This window comes from Bison bison, unplaced genomic scaffold (assembly GCF_000754665.1).
Source record: "Bison bison bison isolate TAMUID 2011002044 unplaced genomic scaffold, Bison_UMD1.0 scf7180017864228, whole genome shotgun sequence".
Classification (NCBI taxonomy): domain Eukaryota; kingdom Metazoa; phylum Chordata; class Mammalia; order Artiodactyla; family Bovidae; genus Bison; species Bison bison.
In genome coordinates, this window is record NW_011494800.1 from 241403 (window position 1) to 265147 (window position 23745).

The 23745-nt window shown below is 36.8% G+C and overlaps 1 protein-coding gene across 1 annotated transcript in view; it reads right to left on the bottom strand.

The window, feature by feature from the left end:
* Positions 1-6: 6 nt before the first annotated feature.
* Positions 7-23745, bottom strand: part of CNOT6L (CCR4-NOT transcription complex, subunit 6-like) — a 65893-nt gene continuing 42154 nt past the window's right edge. Inside the window, exons 8-11 of the mRNA XM_010845894.1 lie at positions 18157-18308; positions 15129-15356; positions 12819-13021; positions 7-6301 (exon numbers count right to left, since the gene is read on the bottom strand). Coding sequence (XP_010844196.1) covers positions 6089-6301; positions 12819-13021; positions 15129-15356; positions 18157-18308 — 796 coding nt within the window. The 3' untranslated portion in view covers positions 7-6088. The remainder of the gene's footprint in view (positions 6302-12818; positions 13022-15128; positions 15357-18156; positions 18309-23745) is intronic.

The following is a 23745-nucleotide window of genomic DNA, read 5'->3' on the forward strand; positions in this document are numbered from 1 at the left end:
AAAAAAGAAAAAAAAAAATCACCTCCCTCCTTACCACCCCATTCCACTCAGAGACAACAAAACCCAAAGCTGAAACATTCATTCCCCCTCAAAATATACCAAGTACGCCAATGAACTTTATTCCTCCACTTCTCCTAGATGAAAGAACTGCTTGCATTTGGACAACTGTACGAATGCCCATAGTGCACTTCTCAGTGCTGCTGGTGTTTAAGAAATTTGCCACTCACAACACTGAACACTTCCAGATCCAGTGTGCAGTAACACAGCCATCCAAACCCCTCCCCACCCCCTCCCCACCCCCACCCCCAACTTGGCAGAGCACCGCTCAGGAATTTCAAAGGTAAGGAAATATATTTTAAGCAAGTTAAGCACAGAGAAAAAGGACAGTACAGTTTTTGAATAAATACACACCCAGACTACTGCATCACTTACTGCATCGAGATTTAAACAAGTAGCGAGAAACTAAGCCTGTTCAGTAAGAAGCAAAGCCATTGTTTGACACATCAATGCTGAGCCAATTGTGTGAGTTAACTAATTAAACAAATGTGGTACATATAACCACTGATAAATTGAAAGGAAATACAGTCATATATCAGTAATTAGAAATTAATACAAAACTGAAAAGAGCAATAAAGGACCACTTTTGAGAGGGCTACCATGATTCTTATGCTTAAGGGTGGAAAGTGACAGACATACAAATAGGGACATTATCTCAACTTGGGGAGACTTTTAACAAAAACAACTACCAGGAGGCATCCAACTATGCCTTCCGAAAGCCACTGAGAGCTGAATATACCCAATGCTACTGTGCCAAGAGTCATATCACTTGGTGTTTGCATACACTCTTCATAATGTGGTTTGTTTCTGATGACACAACTTCTCATTTCAGTACAATGCTACTAAATTTTTACCACTGCAAAGAAAATGCAGAAATGTCATTTCTTATGCTTTGAAAGTAAAAATTACTTTACCTAAAAACATTCCATTTCTTCGGTGTCATGATGTTTGTTGAACAAAACTTCAACATGCTTGTTTTCCTTTGGTTCCAAGAATAACCCAAGTCTAACCAAACAAACGTATGCCAAAAGAAATGACTAACTAGGCTAATGAAGCTTGCTTTCCCTGGACTCTCCCTATTTCTTATAGAATTTGTGACTGTTTAACAGAGACACTCATACAAAGAAGGTATCTGGTTAAAAACAAGAAACATGCATGTTTACTTACTACCTTCCTGAAAAGAACTGCTTTTTTTTTTCTTTCTGTGGATCTTGTTCAAAACATCCTGCAGTACAAAGAACTTGTTTCTTTTAAGCTCAAAGGTAGACACACAATAAACATGTATCATGTTGTAAAATCCAAGATGCTTTTGGCACCATGTTCCTGAACAGATTACATTTCTGGTAAATAGGCCAGGGTAAGATGTACTAATTTACTTGTGTTGGAATTCAAATTCAGTGATCATGATGCCATTAAAAAAAATTACAATCACTCAAAGCAACCATAAGTATAAAAGTTCTCTGTCTACAAATTCAAAACTTTAATTGAAGTTCCTGGCTTAGAAAAATACTCTAATTTCCCTAGTTAATTTATGAACCTATAATTCACAGAGTTCTAGAAACAGGATACAATTCAGAAGGAAAAAGTTAAATCTTCCACACATTAGAAAGGTGATTTTTTTTTTTAAAAGGGAGAGGACAGGTAGAAGAGAAAGACTACCTTACAATGTGAGAATTCACACTTCTGTCAAACTGTTAAGTATATATGAGTGCTATTTTGAAAATGTGCAATAAAGTCTTTGCCTGCTATGAAACTTATGGTCTGCCAGATGTATCAGAAACTGATGATGGTGTTTGTGACTGAAGCTACTATCAGTCAGTACATTTTATAAAGCGATTAAAATCCCTCAGAAACTCAGAATGTAAGGCCTTAGAAACGAAGTAAGTACTGGGACACAGTTGACTTTTATTGCTAGAAAATCTAGCTTTGGATTAGGAATGCCAAACCATATGCCTCTGGTTCTCTCGAAGAACACATTTAACCTATTTTTTCCTTGTGCTTTCTCTATTCCTTGCTTTTTGATTTAAAAGTATAGTTGGCACTAGTGATTTTTAGAAGCTCTTAGAAATGCAAATACAAACTTAATTTTTCACCCATTTAAAGTATATACTTAGGAGATACAATTTTAAAATGGAACACTGTATGTTTGCTCATGTTCCAGTTTTAATGTGTCACATCCTCAGTCCTAATACAACCCACCATAGAATCAAGTGATATGAGCCTTCAGTATCTTTCAACTTTCTCCCTTGCTTCTCTGTGATTTAATATATAACTTTGACATGGTTGAATATATAGCTTTTGTCAAAGAACAGGGACAAATAAGAAATGAAGCTTTATATTTCTGCAAACTCTAACACTAAAACACAGTGGCTTCTTTAATACATTCACACAGGATGCGTTAGTCAAATTAAATATCTGCCTACGACCATCAGAAAAGTAATTTGAAAAGAAGAGCTTGGAACAAGGCAAATGGGAGGGAGGAAAAGCTGGTCTCAGAACCCATTGTGCCATACCTGACTTTAACATGTGATATTCAAACGAACGTTCACACGCCTTACATCAAAGAAATGAAACAAAAATATTCAGCTACATTGTACAAAATTTTTTTTTACATAAAACATCATAAATCTTGAACAGATTTACTATATCTGAATTCTAAAAAGTTGCCTATAGAATGGTGCTGGGATTCTGTTCTCTGCTTGCTTTTAGGCAGTGCTGTTGCTTAAAAGTTGACACCAGGCACAATATTTTAAAACAAAGTCAACAAGCAAGGAGCAGTAAGTGGATCTGAGCCTTTCTCAGATGTCAGTCCTGAGGATGCTGCAAGATTTCCCCATCAAAATAGTAAAGCTATGAGGCGGATACTAATGCCTGAGAGAGTGGGTGACGTGACATGCACTTGTATGACTGTTGTAATGGCAAACAGTGCAGTTTTCCCTTCCTCAAACAACACTGTTTTGATAAATTTAAAGAACACTCCAGTTCTTAGACAGATATCAGAAATCATATTTAACAGTTTAAAAAAATAAAACATTATCACAATCTAAAAATGCCCACATTTTCTTTAACCTTCAGATAAAATATGCAGCAGTCCCATGGCGTAAAGCTTATTAACTTATTCTGAGAACCAGAAAGTATATGAGCATAAATATTTTACTTTCACTGAATATATACCGTATGTCATTCACCTCTTCCTTTTGGCTTCTCATGCCAAGGTTCCAAATGGCATGCGTTTTCAACAAGACAATACTGAGGGGAGCAGCATTTCTGATCATCTGAATTGGCAGCTCAAAACAGATACCACTCCTTTTACAAAGGGAACAAAGGGTGAAGGGTGTGTGAAATTTGGGCAGTGGGCTCAAGGGAAACCGTGCACATGAAATTTGGGTTACCATGCCCCAAGTGTGTTTGCCACCCAAAACATAACACAATTACCTACTTCAACAGAGCTACTACCAACATTTACTAAAACCACATTAAAAATACACAGGATAATGAATGGTTTGAAAGAGTGCATTTGGAAGCAGAGAGAACCCAATTACACACCTTCCTGCAACAGAGTGCCTCGATCATACACAAAATAAACTTAAGCTGTTTACAATGTTTCCCAATTTTTTTTTATTTTTCCCTCTACATTTAACTATTAAAAAAGTTTTTTATTAATAAATGGGCTCCTCTGTGGTTCATATACAATCATAAGTGAACTTTAAATTCCATTTTATACAAACATCTCAAAAAATATTGGGAGTGAAGTATGGTAAGAAATATTGCTCACATTGCTAATTAACATGCGTATATGAGAAGAGGAAAATGTTAGTGCATATACCTCCAGAGCAGAAAACCCACCCAAAACAAGAGATAAAAATAAAACATACAGTAGCTGATTACAAAAAAAGGTAATGTCCACAAAATTAAGTTTTTCATGCTATTCTACTTTCCAGTACTATGCTTCAGGTAATCAATTTGCATGGCTAGATGTTGAATGCTTGAGGTATATAAGAAGGGATACCTGCACACTGAGGAAAATCTGTCATCTTAAGGGTTGTTTATTTTGTTTGTTTATTCTGGTATCTTGACATTTTTAAAATAATATTTTATTTACATCAAACTTCACTCAACTACAATGACATTCCAATTATAATAGATGACAAACCACGCCTCTATCACTAGGCACTTTTAAAAGGGAGTTTAGGCTTTACAGAACCCTTCTGATGAAATCCTATATCTGATATCACATCATCCCACCACCCTTGTCCCACTAAAATTACCCTTCAGGGGAAATATTATCTTATGTAGCCTGATTAATTTACTATGGAAGAAATTAGTATAAAATGACCAAAGGAAATGCATCATTTAAGACTAATAAAACAGCCTAAGATGTCAGCTTTCAAAGAGGAGACAAATTGTATATATTTAAAACTAATTAAATAATTTAAATTTGACCTGTACTTTATATATTAGTGAGACACAAATATAGGCTATTTTCTTTTAAAATTTCATTCACATAATGGAAAATTTCTTGTTTATTAAAAATATCACATTTTGAGACTAGAAACAGTAAAGTGCATGAAAAGTTTAAAATATAAATTTCAGAAAACTCTTATAGCAGCAAAAAAGCAGAATAAAGAAAAACTTAAAAACACAGACACAACCTTTTCCTGTTACTGTGCCATAATTAACATCAAGTAGCCAACCAATTTTTCCCCCAGAAAACGGTATTGCGTTCACTGCCTCTTGAATCACAGATTTTCAACTGGCCCCTCCTGGGCGAAAAAAGGATTCCAACGTATCTAAAGAGCATATCAATAGTTGGGAATAAACCAGTAGCTTCTTAATTCAACCCTGACAGACAACAGAAACAAAGATTAAAAGCATATAACGGCCATTTGGCAACTAGAGTCAGGAAAAATGATTCAAGGTTTTCAACTACTTCCTGTTCTTTCTCTCCCCCAAATCCTTTCTGTTGTCACCTCAAAAAGCAAAAACCAACAGCCACTTGACCTGCTTTGGAAAACATGAGAAATATCTGTATAGCTTTCCACCTCTAAGACTCTGATCAGGGCCTTTTCATTCAGTAGTTATTTCTTTTAACATATGCCCTTAACAGCAAAAATGAAACAGATCATATAATATCTGTTTTTCTAGCACAACCAGGCAGAAAAGGGTGGATGGAAATAATTAAAAAAAAACAACAATGGACACTAATTTTAGGGGCATCCTAGATAGGCCAAATTCTGTTTTCAAGGTGTGTGGCAGTAGAAATTACCCGTTGTTTTCCTATAAATAAACTGGAGAGACAGGCTTAGAATTAATATTTCTAGTAAGGTTATAACTAATAGGGGAAACAAAATACAGAATGATTCCTCAAAAATCAAAACAAAACAAAAAAATCGACCAGCGCTTGCCCAACAAATTGTGCTGTTAAATGCTTGATTTTTAAAGCATACTGTGCAATCATCTTTAATTTCTCAATTTTCCTCATTATGGCTAGTTTATGTACAGATCTAGCAAATATAAGTGCTTTGTTAATGTGCAAATGACTGGGGAGCCAAAAATCAGTTTGTTATGGAAAACAAATTCAAGAAAGTTTCCTGCAAGGCATATCATCATTCAGTTTAAAATCTCACATTTATAGTCTTTAAAAACTGCCTTTAACAAAGATGAAAAATGGTTGGCTCACTTGAAAACATTCAAAACAAAGTATTTGTTTTGGAAAAACAAATACATTTGTTGTTGGGCCTTGAATTGGTGATTTATCAATTATGAATGCTGACTCCTAATATAATATGAAGACAGTCCAACTTAAAAACATGTTAAATCAAAAATTTGGAAACAGTAATACTTTGGTTCCAGCCCTAGTGCCAAATGATACCAATATGCACAAAATTGTACAAAATCTTATAGCAAACACATAATGAAAGGAACCTGAAGAAGCAGCTTAAGGATGGCCATACTTCACTCCTACATACTTTGATTTACAACTGTACAGGTCCATAGCAACAGATCCCCGTCTTGGCGGGGTAGTACTCCACTACCTCCGGTTAGGCAAGTGAACACCATTGACAAGAGGCAGGAGTGGAGGGTGGAGTTCAAGTTGTGTTAACAGTGAGAAGTGGTCTGAAGGGATGTGAGGGTGTGGACACCCAGTGATGTTGTTCTCAACCAGCCATTGAGGATCTAAAGGCCCCAGGACACCAAGCACGTTCATATGAGTCTTGGAATAGAAAATGTAGTCAATCACGCCCTGAAAAGAGATTGGGGGTTGGAAAAAGAGAGAAAAATATATGCTTAGATAAAAAGAAAAACCCAAGATATATAAAAGAACAATTCATAATTTGTAAATGACAAATACCTGGGTAACCTGTATTTCTGGTACCTGCTGTCTTCACAATGGGTCAAATAAAGCTCAAATCTTGAATGGGAATTATGTGAAATAAAGGTGGCTAAAGAGGGAAACACAGTACCTAGTAGAACCACAATACCTTGCACATGTGCTCATATAAAGCAGATTAATGAAATAAGTCGTGTCTGACTCTTGTGATCTCATGGAGTGTAGCATGCTAGGCTCCTCTGTCCATGAGATTTTCCGGAGTGGTTTGCCATTTCCTTCTCCAGGAGATCTTCCCAACCCAAGGATCAAACCCGGGTCTTCTGCACTGCAGGCAGATTCTATACCAATTGAGCTACAGGGAAGACCTCACATGTGCACTGTGGTAAGCAAACTGAGAAGCTAAATAAGCCTACCAAATCATGTCTAAGCCTCTCCAGAATTGGCTTGCTTGAGCCAGTGAAATCTCATTTATCAGTATAAACATTATGGAAACTGCACTGACTCTTCTTGTTCCAATAAGCAGAAAATAAAGATATTTATACATATACATAGTTAATGAAAAGGTATGACAAAAGTAATTCTTTTAATGAAAACTAGCATTACTTCCAGTTATTTGTACATCAACCCAACACATCTGAATGAAGCCATTGTAAAGCATGTTTCCAGACTGCTAATCCTGGCTCAGCTTTCCCAGATTTTATACATGTATACAAAATACTGCATATATTTCATCATTCTAATCTGTTCTTTAGTTTAGAATACTCATTTTCACAAATCCTGGTATACTGTAAATTCTGGATTCCTTGCTGCATAAAAATACCTCAGCAAAACACATTCAGCAGAGACCTATGTACGTATTCATTTGTACATCTCAGAGTTAGATGATTTGCTTTATCTGAACTGCAAGTTTCAAAACAAGTGTGTTTGGTTTTGCCCTGGGTTGTGTATATGCAAGAGAGTAAAGTCAACTTTCTTCCTTCCAACATCAACAGAGCCTGAACCCAAGCACGGAGAAAGACTTCCACACTTGGAAGCACTTGTTTTATTTAATAAATACTACATATAGTGAGTTCCAGTTAATATTTTAAAGAGTATTACAGTGAAATGGGCCACCCCCCAAAAAAAAAGAAATGAAAAAAAATTATACTGTGAAATTCTGTAAACAATTACCTTAGTTTGCTAATTTGGACACAATCAAGACCAAAACAACCAAATAGTTCTTTTGAGGGAGAGGGCTTTATTCAACAATAGGTATACCTTAACCCTACTTTACCACAAATTTAGGAACCTACTTGAATCCAGGGGAGTAGCTCTGCCATCAATGTTCCAAGTCCAAACAGTAAAGAAATGACATTAGTACAATGTATTTTTATCCCTTCCTTCTGGCTAACGCCTAGTTTTGCAGTGCCATTTTAGGAAAAGGTCAACAAGAGTCACAGTGGCTTTCCTTTCCTTTATGAGACCACCTTTTACTTCAGCAAACACATTTAAAACATTTATGTTTTACACAAATAAAACATTTTCAACTACTTCTGTTGAATAAAACTTCCTATATCTTATCATTTTATTATAATGTGTCATTATGCACATTAGTTACTAGGGCTAGAGAATCCTTTGTAAATACAGACCCCAATAAAGATGTTAAGCATTCTAGAAAGTAGATGTATTTTAACTGGAGACTAACTGGAGACATCACTTGTAACTATTTTCTTGGTTTGAAACATCCAGAGTAAAAGCTCTTATCAAAAGCCTTAGAAAGATCATGTCTGAACTGGCCCGACTATTTATACATATGCAGGTACATTTGTCAGAGAAGGTGATGGCACCCCACTCCAGTACTCTTGCCTGGAAAATCCCATGGATGGAGGAGCCTGGTGGGCTGCAGTCCATGGGGTCACCAAGAGTCGACACGACTCAGCGACTTCACTTTCACTTTCACGCACTGGAGAAGGAAATGGCAACCCACTCCAGTGTTCTTGCCTGGAGAATCCCAGGGACGGGGGAGCCTGGTGGGCTGCCATCTATGGGGTCGCACAGAGTCGGACACAACTGAAGCGACTTAGCAGCAGCAGGTACATTTGTACACTGTATCATATTCACAAATAAGGTTACAAACTAACAATTCTCAACCTTTTCTGATTCAAACTCTTTCTTTTTTAAAAGACACTAATGCAGGAAAAGGTCAGTTTTCATTCCAATCCCAAAGAAAGGCAATGCCAAAGAATGCTCAAACTACTGCACAATTGCACTCATCTCACACGCTAGTAAAGTAATGCTCAAAATTCTCCAAGCCAGGCTTCAGCAATATGTGAACCATGAACTTTCTGATGTTCAAGCTGGTTTTAGAAAAGGCAGAGGAACCAGAGATCAAATTGCCAACATCCGCTAGATCATCAAAAAAGCAAGAGAGTTACAGAAAAACATCTATTTCTGCATTATTGACTATGCCAAAGCCTTTGACTGTGTGGATCACAATAAACTGGACAATTCTGAAAGAGATGGGAATACCAGACCACCTGATCTGCCTCTTGAGAAATTTGTATGCAGGTCAGGAAGCAACAGTTAGAACTGGACATGGAACAGACTGATTCCAAATAGGAAAAGGAGTCCGTCAAGGCTGTATATTGTGACCCTGCTTACTTAACTTATATGCAGAGTACATCATGAGAAACGCTGGACTGGAAGAAACACAAGCTGGAATCAAGATTGCCGGGAGAAATATCAATAACCTCAGATATGCAGATGACACCACACTTATGGCAGAAAGTGAAGAGGAACTAAAAAGCCTCTTGATGAAAGTCAAAGAGGAGAGTGAAAAAGTTGGCTTAAAGCTCAACATTCAGAAAACGAAGATCATGGCATCTGGTCCCATCACTTTATGGGAAATAGATGGGGAAACAGTGGGAACTGTGTCAGACTTTATTTTTTTGGGCTCCAAAATCACTGCAGATGGTGACTGCAGCCATGAAATTAAAAGACACTTACTCCTTGGAAGGAAAGTTATGACCAACCTAGATAGCATATTGAAAAGCAAAGACATTACTTTGCCAACAAAGGTTCGTCTAGTCAAGGCTATGGTTTTTCCAATGGTCATGTATGGATGTGAGAGTTGGACTGTGAAGAAGGCTGAGTGCCGAAGAATTGATGCTTTTGAACTGTGGTGTTGGAGAAGACTCTTGAGAGTCCCTCAGACTGCAAGGAGATCCAACCAGTCCATTCTGAAGGAGATCAGCCCTGGGATTTCTTTGGAAGGAATGATGCTAAAGCTGAAACTCCAGTACTTTGGCCACCTTATGCGAAGAGTTGACTCACTGGAAAAGACTCTGATACTGGGAGGGATTGGGAGCAGGAGGAGAAGGGGATGACAGAAGATGAGATGGCTGGATGGCATCACTGACTCAATGGACGTGGGTCTAGGTGAACTCCGGGAGTTGGTGATGGACAGGGAGGCCTGGCATGCTGCGATTCATGGGGTCGCAAAGAGTCGGACACGACTGAGCGACTAAACTGAATGCAGGAAAATAGTCTTTGTATTACTAAAGACTACAGGTAAATCTAGAATGGTGTATGAGAAAAAAGTAAAAAGCAAGAATAGTTTATGAGCCAGCAATATTTTAAGCTTTGTTTTGTAAAGAATGTGAGAAAATTATACACTATAAATTTCATAATGTAACAAAGATTTACTATTTGACATAACAGGAAAAAAGTCCTCCCTCTTTTCATTAAATGGTTCAGACACACCCTTAGACTGATGTAAGGAGGGGTGGGTGGTAAAAGCAGCAGCCAGTTTCAATCAGCAGTTGATTCAACTGATGGGGTGTCATGGACTGAACATTTGTATTCCCCCAAATTCATGTTAAAATTCTAATCCCTAAGTATAAGGAAGTGGAGCATTTGGCAGATGAGTAGGTCATAAAGATGAAATTCTCATGAAGGGATTAGTGCTCTATAAAAAGGAGCCCCAGAGAGCTCTCTCTCCACCAAGTGAGGATGCAATGAGAAAACAGCTGCCTGCAACCCAGAGGACAAGCCTCACTAGAACTTGATCATGTTGGCACCTGATCTTAAACTTCCAGCCTTCAGACCTGTAGGAAGTAAAGTTCTGTTGTTTTATAAGCCACACAGTATATGGTATTCTGTCATGGCAACCTAAACTCACTAAGATACCTGGTCTACAAGTAATTCTCCTAACTGCTTCAAGTGACTCCAAATTAGTTCCAGATTAAATGACTCAGTTCCAAGTACCACTTTTCTACATTTCTAATTTATTCAAGAACCAAGAAAGTAGACAAATGCTAGGTCAAAATGAACAAAATTTAACAGTTCTCCACTGATGCAATGGCAGGATACTAGACTTGGATCTGTATTTAACACTATGCACATGACATTTTTATATGTGATGCTACCTATCCTTTTCTACCAACTGCCTTCAAAAGTGGTATATCACCAGTTACATAAAATTCTTTGTATGAAACTGAAGTTTATTGTTTGCTACTTACACCAAAATTAATTCTCTCTAGTCAGGTATGCCTTTAGTTTTTTCTCTGATCATTCTTCTTTTCCACCCTATTCCACTCTCCTGTCTATCTACCAGCCAGAGATCGTATTTATCTTCCCATTCATGCCTCTCTCACACATACTTATAGTTCTGTCCTTTCTCATCCTATCATATATATGTAAACATCACTCTCTGAGCCATGCACTTTTGATTCTTTAACTCTACTTCTGTAAACAGTATAAATGGTTCAACAAGATTTTTTAATTCAATACTAACACATTAGATCTTCTGAAGAAATATCAAGAAAAGATTTTAAAACTACTCAGATGATTGAGGAAGATGGCTTAGATTAATATTGTAGATTTTATTTCCCTAGTTTTTACTTTATGGACAAGGAAAAAGTAACCTTTATAAAAGCCTAGTTAAGGGAGAAATGATTTAAGTCTTTTTAAGTACACACATACCAAAACAACACTAAGAGTTGTAAAACCACTGAATATTTACTTTAGGGAGGCTTTTTGTAGGTATTCTGGGTTGTGCAGGCAGAGATGTATTATATACCACTGTATAGGATTTAACCTATATATTTAACTGTGTATCAAGTCCAGAGGTTTTCCTTTAGGCTTACACAGGAGCAGTGGAGTGACAGGGTCCGCTGGACACTTCATCCCAACTCAAGTGTTCAATGGTATGATGTTGGGAGCTTGAAATGTACTACAGTGAGAGTGAAAGTACCTGTACGACAGAAATCTGCAAACACTAAAAACTTGGGTTTTTTCCTCAGAAAGCTGGTTATTAAATATTTATTAGCACATTACTGCATATGAGTGATCTGAACAAAATCAATTATCTCTGCATAGTATTACGTACTCTAACAGTTAAAATACTAAAATTAGATTCAACCTATAAACAATTTGTTTCCATTTCTTGATTACAAAAACTGATGAATAACATCAGCACATAAATTTCCTGTTTTCTTCCTACTATCTGTTTCCTGGAAACAGGCTAACAAGCACTGAAAATGGAAAAAGGCTACTGGAGATGTGCCAGAGCCCAATTCATAAATTTCCTTTGGTGTTTTATTAAATTCCCTTTAGGCTTCTTACTCCTAACTATTTTCCAACATCTGCATTTTCAGGATAGTATAAGACTTTAGGATAGATTCCTGAAATGCCAGAAAGTCAAACAAAGGTACAAGAGAAGAGCTACAAGCAGACAGAATGATCAGAAAATTTGCAAATGGAAAGGGATTAACTACAGAAAAACCACTATCAATCAATGTTTCAAAAGAACAACTGATCCTATAAAGCTGATCCTCTTAATTTTTTTCTTATTTTGCAAAAAAATCTTTCTTGTTCTTTTACTAAGCTAGAGTGGTGGTCCACTGTCTGGTAATTTATTAGTATGACAATGTGGATATAAAACAAACCCTAAGTACAACCTTTCTAACCACATCTTCACAAAGAAACCTGGAAAATTTTAAGATAAATATCAATGGAAAGAACAAGAAAATTTTGAGGGAATACTCTACAGTTCATTTAGGATGAGTTTAGCTTTATCAAGTTGCTTACTATTTGGATTCCTACTGAAAGTCAGGGATGGTATGGTTTATTATTATTATATTAATAAACACAAAGTGCTTTTGAAAAGTACCTGGCACATACACAGTATTTCGGAAACTTCTGCTATTATCATGGTTATTTGAAATTTGAAGAAATGAGTTTTCAAAGAGGATTCTCAATTCCACAATAACAGCCACAAAACCTAACAAACCTCCTTACATATTCAGGTGCACACTTAGCCAAGACATTTAGAGAATGTAAAAACTCCTAAAGATTATACAATTAAACGTAAGTAACATATCTCTGGCTCTTTCTTGTCACATGTTTGTATTTGACATAATTTCTATGCCAGCCCAGAGGCTTCACTCACTTTGAAATCAAAGGTGTAATTGGTGTAAGGCATCAAGTTATTTTCATAGGCGCTCTTCAGTTGGAAGCCATGTGTGATTCTCCCTTCTGAGCTTCCGTTCTTCCCATTGCAGCTGAAGTTCATAAGACACTCATTGTACCTCAGTTCCTTGAAGTCTTTGTGGTTGTCAGCTACACCTCCATTGCTTAAATATTCCACAACACCTGGCAGAATAAAGAAAGAAGAAACACTACCATTTAGCATTTAGACCTTACAGAAGACTTCATAGACAAAATCTGCTGCCAAGTACACGTACCCAAGTTCAGAGTGGATTTATTACACTGAACATTTTACTTATGAAATTGCCTTCTTCAGGTTAATGTTAAGAAATCAAATATCAGCAATTTCATATGGTCCAATCAAACTGAAGGGTATTTATTTGCCTATTTCAGAGCAAAATATCTGGATCACCCTGGAACAGCTTCAGTTTTCTTAATGGCTCTTCAAGATGAAGATGATTCCCAGGGTCTAGGGTGGCATTCACTAGGAAAGTCTTGACCCTACATGTTTGTAGAATATTATTTCAAAGCAACCTCTCTTTAGCATTTCACCATTCTATCCAGTCAGTTAACAATTTCTGGACTACGTTATAAAATTTTTTAAATCATTCACAACAAAAATAGATTCTGCATCTTCAATACTGCAATGTCTAGCTTCAGGAAGGCAACATCAATCTTTGTTTCAGGCTACAGTGAGACTTTTCAGTCACACTAAAGACATTATATGCTGGAGGCAGATCACTTGGTCAAAAATATTGGATGTGTCTAAAAAGCTAAAGAGAGTAGAAGCACTGAAAAAAAGTATACCACTTCCACTAAGTAAACATGGGAAAAAAATACCGCAACTTTTCTGACGATGATGATTAGTTAACGCTGTCACACATCTCTATTTGTGAGTCGGGAAAGGCAGTAACATACATAAAGAAAAAATGATGAGCAGAACATCAGTACTGTGAATAGCTGAAAAGGAGCTATCATTTATCTAGCAATTATTACATGCTCTTACACTGTTTTAAGAGCCCTACACATTTAAACCTCACAAACAACTCCATCAAGTGGATAAAATGATTATCCCTTTATTTAAAAATGAGGAACTTAAGTCATAGATTGTACACCTCCTAAGAGGGAGAACCAGGATCCAGCCCTGAGAGTCTGGCTTGAGCCAACTCACTCTGCTGTGATGCCAAATGACAGTCAAATGAGATGGGAGAAACTTGTGCTAGAGGGCAATGCAGTCAAAAGAGGAGGACATGGGTAAGGTGTCAAAGGGGCCAGGGGCTGAAAACAAACTTTTGTCAAAGGATGATTTCGGCATTTATTTGCTAAGGAGAGAAAGCAAAAGTATTTTCTACATGTGAGACTTTTATTTATATTACAGTTTTAAGTGTTTGGGTTATTTTACATTTATTATTCAGTGGTTGTTTTAAACAATTTAAAGTAGCTTACTGAAAATATACAAAATTTAGAATATGCTTTGGTAACAGCAAAACAACAATAATGTTTTACATTTGAATTTTAATATCTAAGTGCAGAACTGATTTTTTTCTTTTTAACAAAGATCTAAAATAATTTAAGTTAGGACATAAAGAGGTTAAAAGGAGCTCAAGATGTAATGTGAAATCCTAAGGTAATTCTGATCATTCTTCTGCCACCTAATATCAGAATTAAAGGATTTTAATGAACTCACTTAAAGGTTACCAACATTATTAAACTAGATAGCTGTACCTGCTGAACATTTTCTAGTTGCCTCTCAGGTCACCCTTCTCCCCTGCACTCTCTGACACAGGAGGCTAGCCTTGACTTACATCAACTGCAAACCCCTCCCCACTCTGTTGGATTTGGTCAGTGGACAGCAGTGGTGAGAGATCAGAGGACAGAAGCAGAGAGAGGCTAAGATATATACTCCCCTGGCTCCCTTCTTGTTGGTTTGCCAGGGACTGACTGCATCCCAGTTCAAATCTGCGGCTCCTATTACATGGCCCTCTCCTCATAACTACTGTTTCCAAGTTCTGATAGCAGCTCCCACCACTTACCCTAATTCTCCCAGGAGCAGAGTACTGTGTCATTAATTGTTTTGTGTCCCTTAACCTTTGGAAATAGCTTAGCTGAATAAACTCTTCTCAAGTAGCCCATGTGCTATTCCTGGGATTCTTACAGATATACCCTTGAATTTAGAAGAGAAATTCTCTGCTCAAAAGTTAAGAGCCAGCTGACCTTTCAACTACAAGTAAAAGCAAAGTTGAACGCAAAGAGTAAATCATGTTATCAATACCTGAATCTGGCAATGAGTTAAGATCTGCACATAGCACCAGCGGGATGGAATTAGGATCTGCGGTTGGGCTGCCAGGCCTACTTGAGGCTTTCTCCAGAATGTTTTTAACCTCTGAGACAAACATCATGGTCTGAATGAGCTTCACATCAGAATACTCTGGGTCCCAATGCATGTGAGCATTTGCCACTATAAGCAGCTGTTTGTCTGCAGCATGAATAGGCTTCATACCTAAATTTAAGCATTAGGGAAACAAAGGTTAAAATTATACTTTATTATAAAAAAGCAGTATCTTAAAGAGTTTTCCCTCAAACCCATAATCACTTCTTTACTCTTTTCCGTTAATTTCTATTTCCCCCCTTTAACTCATAAAGTAGTTCTTAGAAGCTAAAGTGCTGAGATTCTGATAATCCCAATATGGGGGTTGACAATCTGTAGCCCACAGCCCCGTCACCTGTGTTTGTACAGCCTGTGTGAGCTGAAGCTGGTTTTACATTTTTAAAGGGTTCTACAAAAGAAGACTTTGATAGACACCGTATGTGTCCCACAGAACCTAAACTATTAATTAACTACCTGCTCCTTTATAGAAGAAGTTTGCCAAATCCTGCTCTCTAGCCAAGTTAGGATCTATCCCATCATATAACCAATATTTGATTATATTGGTTTGATTTGCTTGATTTGCTGAGTTTAGTGTAAAAAAGTAGTTTAAATATCTGTCATGTAAATATCACAATAACCTAGTGAAGTAGGTTTTTAGTCATTTGAATCACCTAAACCTTAATTTAAATCCTTCCACTGCCCAGTACTCATTCACTTCGCATTTTCTGAGCACATCAATGACAAGGTCAGTAGTTAAACTCAAGAACATGATATTAATCTATACAAAATAAAGTAAGGAAGTGAATTTGCTATGAATCTGCTACCAGAATCTTCATACCATACACTCAGAAGAAGTAATTTTAAAAATGAGAATTAGGAAGTATGCTCTCAAAGTCTGGCATGGCTTTCAGATGTGGCTTTGTTACTAATTACTAACCTTTATTACTAATAACCGTTTTGGTACTCAGGCTCATTTGGACAATGAGGTATTCAACTACAAAATTTCTGAGGTTATTTTTTCCCCTAAAATAATGTTTTATAATTCTGCCAAAATAAATATTAACATGGTGGGAGAGGATGGCACATTAAAAATTTGCCCCTTGAAAGAGGCGATAAGCATGTTTGGAGGGAAAAACTGAAAATTCAACTCAGTTAAGATATACTGACAGAGAAAGATATCCATAAAATTTTTAAGGCACAAAACTCAATATGCATGGTGTGTGTGTGTATGCGCACTCAGTTGTGTCTGACTCTTCGCAACCCCGTGAGTTGTCACCCACCAGGCTCCTCTGTCCATGGAATTTTCCAGGCAAGAATAGTGGAGCAAGTTGCCATTTCCTTCTCCAGGGGATCTTTCCAACCCAGACATTGAACCCATGTCTCTTATGTTTCCTGCATTGGCAGGTAGATTCATTACCAGCTGGAGCCACCAGGGAAACCAATATGCATGGTATGATGCCATTTAAATAAAAGTATACACATATACACTAGTAATGTGTAAATAATGAGTAAGAGTTACTCCTAGAAGGTATGAATAAGCTGGGATGCTCATGTTTTACTCTATATACTTTGGTACTGTTGGAATACTAGATACATACAAAATTAACTTTTCTATTGAAATTTCTATAACAGATTTCTTAAAAATTTCTCTATTGAAAATATAAACTCTGCAGAAAGACTGGATTTTCTCAGTCTATTATTTTGGTAAAGTTAAGTTTCCATCTTACCAAGCTATAATTATCTTTAATGTTGAGTAAACAAGTAACCGAATTATCTTTCATATGAGATAGAAACAGTCATTTTTAAAGCAATTTGATCATAGGACAAAAACCCTGCAGCCCAAATTCTCTATCGTCTTTTCCTAGAAGTTTTATAGTGTCATTTGTGGCTGTAGATTAAATATTCACTATATTAAATATTAAAAACTTGCCCCTTTAAAGAGGCCATAAGCACCTTCTATAATATTAAATTCCTCCTCTAAGAGTACAAGAGATATTTCAGAATATAAAAGTGTCAACTGTATACTTTACAATTACTCTTCTACAGATTAAAAGGAGAGTAAAACTCCAAAATAAATTCAATGTTCACATTACCAGAAAAAAGGTACCAAGCTTTTGAGAAGAATGAGACTGGAAAGGACATAAAAGTAAGTACAAGTAAGAGGCTAAAAAAGAAGAAGGAATTTTAAATCATATATCAAAGACTGATCATCTTTGATGACAGATAAACTGAAGAACAGTAAGAAAAGGAGGTATGACAAATATGCATGGTCTGAATAATTCAAATCAATACTTAAGGCAAAAATCTTTTCTTCTACAGGTATTAAGTAAAGAAAAACATTTTAAATAAAAGCCCTGATGGGGTCTTGACACGTTCTCCCTGGTTTTACCTGAAATACGGTTAGGTAAGCAATGAAATGCTCAAAGGCAGGCAGTAGGAAGGGGAGGAAAAAGGTCTGGATATGCAAAGTACATAATGAGTTTCTGACTTTGAAGGAAGCTATAAATATCTAAAATGGAAAAGTAAAGTACCAGGTAGATAAAAGATCCCGCTCTTACCCTGACAATGACTGAAATATAACAAAGAAATTAAAAGAAAACGTGCCAAGTACTTAACCTTAAGACAAAAGATTTCACAGTCAAGAAGCTAAAAATACGGCTAAAAAGTCATCATAATTTCTAAATTCAGCTTAAAACAATTCTTATTTCAAATAACCTTTTAGAATTAATGGCATATTAAAGACTTTCCTTTTTACAGAGTACCTGGCAAGTAATATCCCAAGACATAGATGACAAATTAGGACTATTTTCCTGCCCATCTCTTTTAACTTTCCTCAAAAGATGAGAAAATAACTATGCAATAAATACCAGCATGACACGCTGCACTTGAGATGGTGTTTATTTTTAGTAGGATGATTTTAAACCACACTCACCTGCTCCAAATAGTTCTTTATGGACCTCTAATACCACAGCGACACCAATATTATCTTTTGTCATCACTCTGTTCAGCATAGCTTCGGATCCATCTGAATTAGCCATTGCCACTTGGTTAAATTCCACCGTATGCTTCTGCACCAATGTAAATCTAAAAGGTCACAATGCATTAGTATTATGGTATCAGGTATGAGAAGAGCACAAGATATAGACACTACTCACTGTCTCCTTAGTCATCTTCTAGCTGCAAGGGGTCTTGTGATACAGTTCTGGCCAATGAGAGGGAAAAAGTCTGATTACTGTAGAAACCTTCTTGGAAGTGCCACCTAGCAAAGACGGTGTGTATGTGTGTATGTGTGTACTCCTTTACCCTTTTCCATCTCTACCCATGTGGTAAGAGACAGGAAGGCAAGACAGCCATTACAAATGGAGAAGCAGCTGAACTAGTTCTGGATTGCCATATTTGGACTTCCTGTGGGAGAAAATTACTCCTCTCCTATTTCTTTAAGTGGCAGTTGGGATTTTCTGGTATTCAAAGGTAAACACAAGCTTAACTGAGTCAGCAAGTTAATAAGACAGAAGAGAAAAAAAATCTACCTACCCTGTTGGCAGTTTTATTCTCACCACAGCAAGAAATCTGTCAAGAAAATGCAGGGACACACCCTTATCCCAGCTAAGGTGAAGCCAATTTTTCCATCTGGCTTCTACTAGAAAGTTGGCATTGGGTGAATATAAGTGAACAGAAGGAATGATTCTACAAGATGAGGGATGGCTCTCCCTGGGATTACAGCTTGTGCATCTGTACTAACAGTATATCCTTTCCTTAGTGCCAAAGTAGGAACTGTAGGATTTAACAGAATTGAGTCCAGCACTGCCATTTAATAGCAGGATGACTTTAGTCAAGCCATTTAACCTCTGTTAGTCAAGTTTTACTAAGTTTGTAAAGCATTTATAAACAGCCAAAACCTACTAAATATATTGTCTGCCTTTCACTAGGTTTTAAGAGGAGAAAAAGACATCTCTACTTTTATAAAAGGGCCCTACCCCATCTTCTCCTAGCTTTGAAAGTGAAGCCTGCACACAATCCTTCAAAAATACTGAGACTGTACTGTGTTGCAGGACACTGTGCTAGATGAAATAATACTCCTCTCCCAACTCCCAGTCTCAATGTCTCAGATGGGCTGAGAAGAATATAAGTTTGGGTCATGTGCCTACTCCCAAGCCAGAGTGATTAAAGGAGTGGAGTTTCCACCCTGTAAAGAGGTGATATTTAAACTGGAATATGAATGATGAGAAATTACCAAGGTGAAGAATGGAATTAAGTGCATTCCAGATAGAGGAAGAAGTGAGAGGTTCTGGGCTAGCAAAGAACTTTGTATGTTTATGGGTTATAAAAGAATGGAAGGGTATGAAATGATGTTGGAGATTAAGAGGAAGAGAAGTGACTGAAGTAGATTCTAAGCAAGGATATGATAGTACTTGATTTATATTTTTTAAGATCACTGCAGCTCCACTGTAGACAATGAATTACAGGAGCTGAAGTTTGAGAACTGTGAGACGAATCAGAAAGTTTCTCAGGTTGTTTGGATGACTGATAACGGTGGCTTAAGGTAAGGCAAGAGAAATAAAGAGAAGCAGGCAGATACAAAATGAGTTCCACAGATATAATGGATCATCCTCAATATCAGGACTTTTAAAAATGTCTTTAAGCAATAGAATTTCTTTCTTAAACAACTCTTGGTAAGATTATCATATATAAAATAGATAAAAGCAGTATTATATCTGAATAAATCAATCATTGAAAATGATGAATCTGTTTTGATGTTTATAAAAATTTGAAATCAGAGGGTATAGATGATAATTATAGTTTTCTATCGGTCTCAGTATCCAGCTTATCTCTCTATTCTGTTTTGGTTACACAGTATTAATAAAAACCCTGATTCACACAAACACACAGATACAAGTGGTAAATAACTGGCTTTGAACTCAGAAAAAAGCAAGCAAGTAGGCAAAAACTCAATTCAGAGGTCTGCAACAAGTCAACTAAGCAGTGTATCAGGAACATGTTATTGATTTCCAAAGTGTTAAAATTTGGTATTTGGAAATTTGAGTGTTATTTTAAAATTACTTAGTTTAATTATTTGGATTTAACTTTTGAAATATCTTATAAATATTTACAGAGTTCTTAAGGCTTATTTATAGGAATCTAGGCTCCTGCAGGAAAGTCTGAAATTGCTGTTTAACAGCTTAATACTGTAATATTTTTCTTCTACCAGAGTCAGGATATTATTTGGTAGGGGTGGTGGAGTGAGACTATCTAATTATAGAACTGTCTTTACTAAAATTTGTTTCCCTGTAACCTAAATCTAGACCATTTCTAGACCTGTAACCTAAACCTAAATCAAACCTAAATCTGGACCATTTCTTTAAAGGAACACAGAATTTACATTTGACACTACTTTAAATATAACTCCCAAGTCTTCTCCAGAAAAGAAATCAATTCTTTGCATGATATATGGTGTAAAACAGTTGTTCATTTGAAAAACTCAAGTTTAAACTCAAAGGTGCAGTACCTAGAACTGGAGATAAATGAACTACTGTCTCCTTCATTTTGGACTAATTTTTGTTAATAAAAACTGAAAATGTACCGTGGGGAAAGCCATATTAATTGTAAGCTAAATAAATAATACTATATCTCCACAACTCTTTGGTATTTTAGTTCTTAAACCAGGTCTCTTCAGTTCTGTATTTATAGATGCTTAAGAACAAAAAAGTGAAAAAAATTATTTTATTAAGTAACATACAGAGATTGGGAAATGAGAAAAAAATAAAGAAAACGTCAAGTTACTTGCATCCCAACACCCCCATCAACATCTCAACATATTTCCCCAGACTTTTCTCTCAAGCATGTGTGTGTATTTTTTATACAATTAGAATACTACTCAGAGTTTTACCTATTAATAATACTCTAATATAGACAGGGACATTTCCCTATAAAATACCATATGCTTCATTCCCTCTAAGATCAGGAACAAGAAAAGGGTGTCCACTCTCACCACTATTACTCAACACAGTTTTGAAAGTCCTAGCTATGGCAATTAGAGAATAAAAAGAAATAAAAGGAATACAGATCAGAAAAGAAGTAAAACTCTCACTGTTTGCAGATGACATGATACTATACATAGAAAACCCAAAAGAAACTATTAGAAAATTACTAGAGCTAATCAGTAAATTCAGCAAAGTCACAGGATATAAGGTCAATACACAGAAAGCACTTGCATTTCTAAATACTAACAATGAAAAATCAGAAAGAGAAATTAAGGAATCAATCCCATATAACATTGCAACAAAAAAGAATGAAATATCTAGGAATAAACCTACTTAAGGAAACAAAAGACCTGTACATGGAAAACTGTAAGACACTCATGAAAGAAATCAAAGACGACATAAACAGATGCAGAGATATTCCATGTTCCTGGGTAGGAAGAATCAATATTGTGAAAATGACTATACTACCAAAGGCAATCTACAGATTCAATGTGATCCCTATCAAATTACCAATGGCATTTTTCACAGAACTAAAACAAAAATTTCACAATTCATATGGAAAAAAAAAAAGACCCTGAATAGCCAAAGCAGAATGGAGCTGGAGGAATCAAGCTTCCTGACTTCAGACCATACTATAAAGCTACAGTCATCAACACAGTATGGTACTGGCACAAAAACAGAAATACAGACCAATGGAACAAGACAGAGAACCAAAAAAAGATAAACCCACGCACCTATGGGTACCTTCTTTTTGACAAAGGAGCCAAGAATATACAATGGGGCAAAGATAGCCTCTTCAATAAGATAGCCTCTTCAATAAGGGGTGCTGGGAAAACTGGACAGCTACATGTGAAAAAATGAAATTAGAACAATTCCTAATGCCATAGACAAAGATAAACTCAAAGTGGATTAAGGACCTAAATGTAAGACCAAAAACTATAAAACTCTTAGAGGAAAACATATGCAGAACACTTGATGACATAAATCAAAGCAAGATCCTCTATGACCCACCTCCTAGAGTAAGGGAAAGAAAAACAAAAGTAAACAAGTGGGACCTGATTAAACTCAAAAGCTTTTGCACAGCAAAGGACACTATAAACAAGGTGAAAAGCCAGCCCTCAGAATGGGAGAAAGTAGTATCAAATGAAACAACTGACAAAGGATTAATTTCCAAAATATATAAGCAGCTCATACAACTCATTGACAGAAAAACAAACAACCCAATCAAAAAATAGGGAAAAGACATAAACAGACATCTCTCCAAAGAAGACATACAGATGGCTAACAAACACATGAAAAGATGCTCAACATCACTCATTTTTAGAGCAATGCAAATCAAAACTACAATGAGATATCACCTCACACGAGTCAGAATGGCCATCATCAAAAAGTCTACAAACAATAAATGCTGGAGAGGGTGTGCTGAAAAGGGAACACAAACTGATACAGCCACTATGGAAAATGGTATGGAGATTCCTTAAAAAGCTAGGAATAAAATCACCATATGACCCAGCAAACCCACTCCTAGGCATATACTCTGAGGAAACCAAAACTAAGAGAGACACATGTACCCCAAGTTCACTGCAGCACTATTTACAATATCTAGAACATGGAAGCAACCTAGATGTCCATCAACAGATGAATGGATAAAGAAGCTGTGGTACATAAATACAATGGAATACTGCTGCTGTTACTGCTAAGTCGCTTCAGTCGTGTCCGACTCTGTGTGACCCCATAGATGGCAGCCCACCAGGCTCCCCCGTCCCTGGGATTCTCCAGGCAAGAACACTGGAGTGGGTTGCCATTTCCTTCTCCAATGCATGAAAGTGAAAAGTGAAAGTGAAGTCGCTCAGTTGTGTCTGACTCTTAGCGACCCCATGGACTGCAGCCTACCAGGCTCCTCCATCCATGGGATTTTCCAGGCAAGAGTACTGGAGTGGGGTGCCATTGCCTTCTCCGACAATGGAATACTACTCAACCATAAAAAGGAACACATCTGAGTCAGTTCTAATGAGGTGGATGAACCCAGAGCCTATTATACAGAGTGAAGTAAGTCAGAAAGAGAAATATAAATATTGCATACTGACACATATATATGGAATCTGAAAAGGTGGCACTGATGAATTTATTTTCAGGGCAGCAATGGAGAAACAGATACAGAAAACAGACCTATGGACATGGGGGCAGGGGAGGAGGGAGAAGATGAGATGTATGGAGAGAGTAACATGGAAATTTACAATACCATATATAAAACAGATAGCTAATGGGAATTTGCTGTATGACTCAGGGAACTCAAACAGGGGCTCTGTGACAGGTTGAAGGGTGGGACTGGAGGGAGATGGAAGGGAGGTCCAGGAGGGAGGGGACCTGGGTATATCTATATCTATCAGGTCCACAGATACACCCAGGTTTATAGATATATATATATATATTTGCTTCAACAATCAATTTTTATGGTTGCATTGCTGCTGCTGCTGCTAAGTCGCTTCAGTCGTCTCCGACTCTGTGCGACCCCATAGACGGCAGCCCACCAGGCTCCC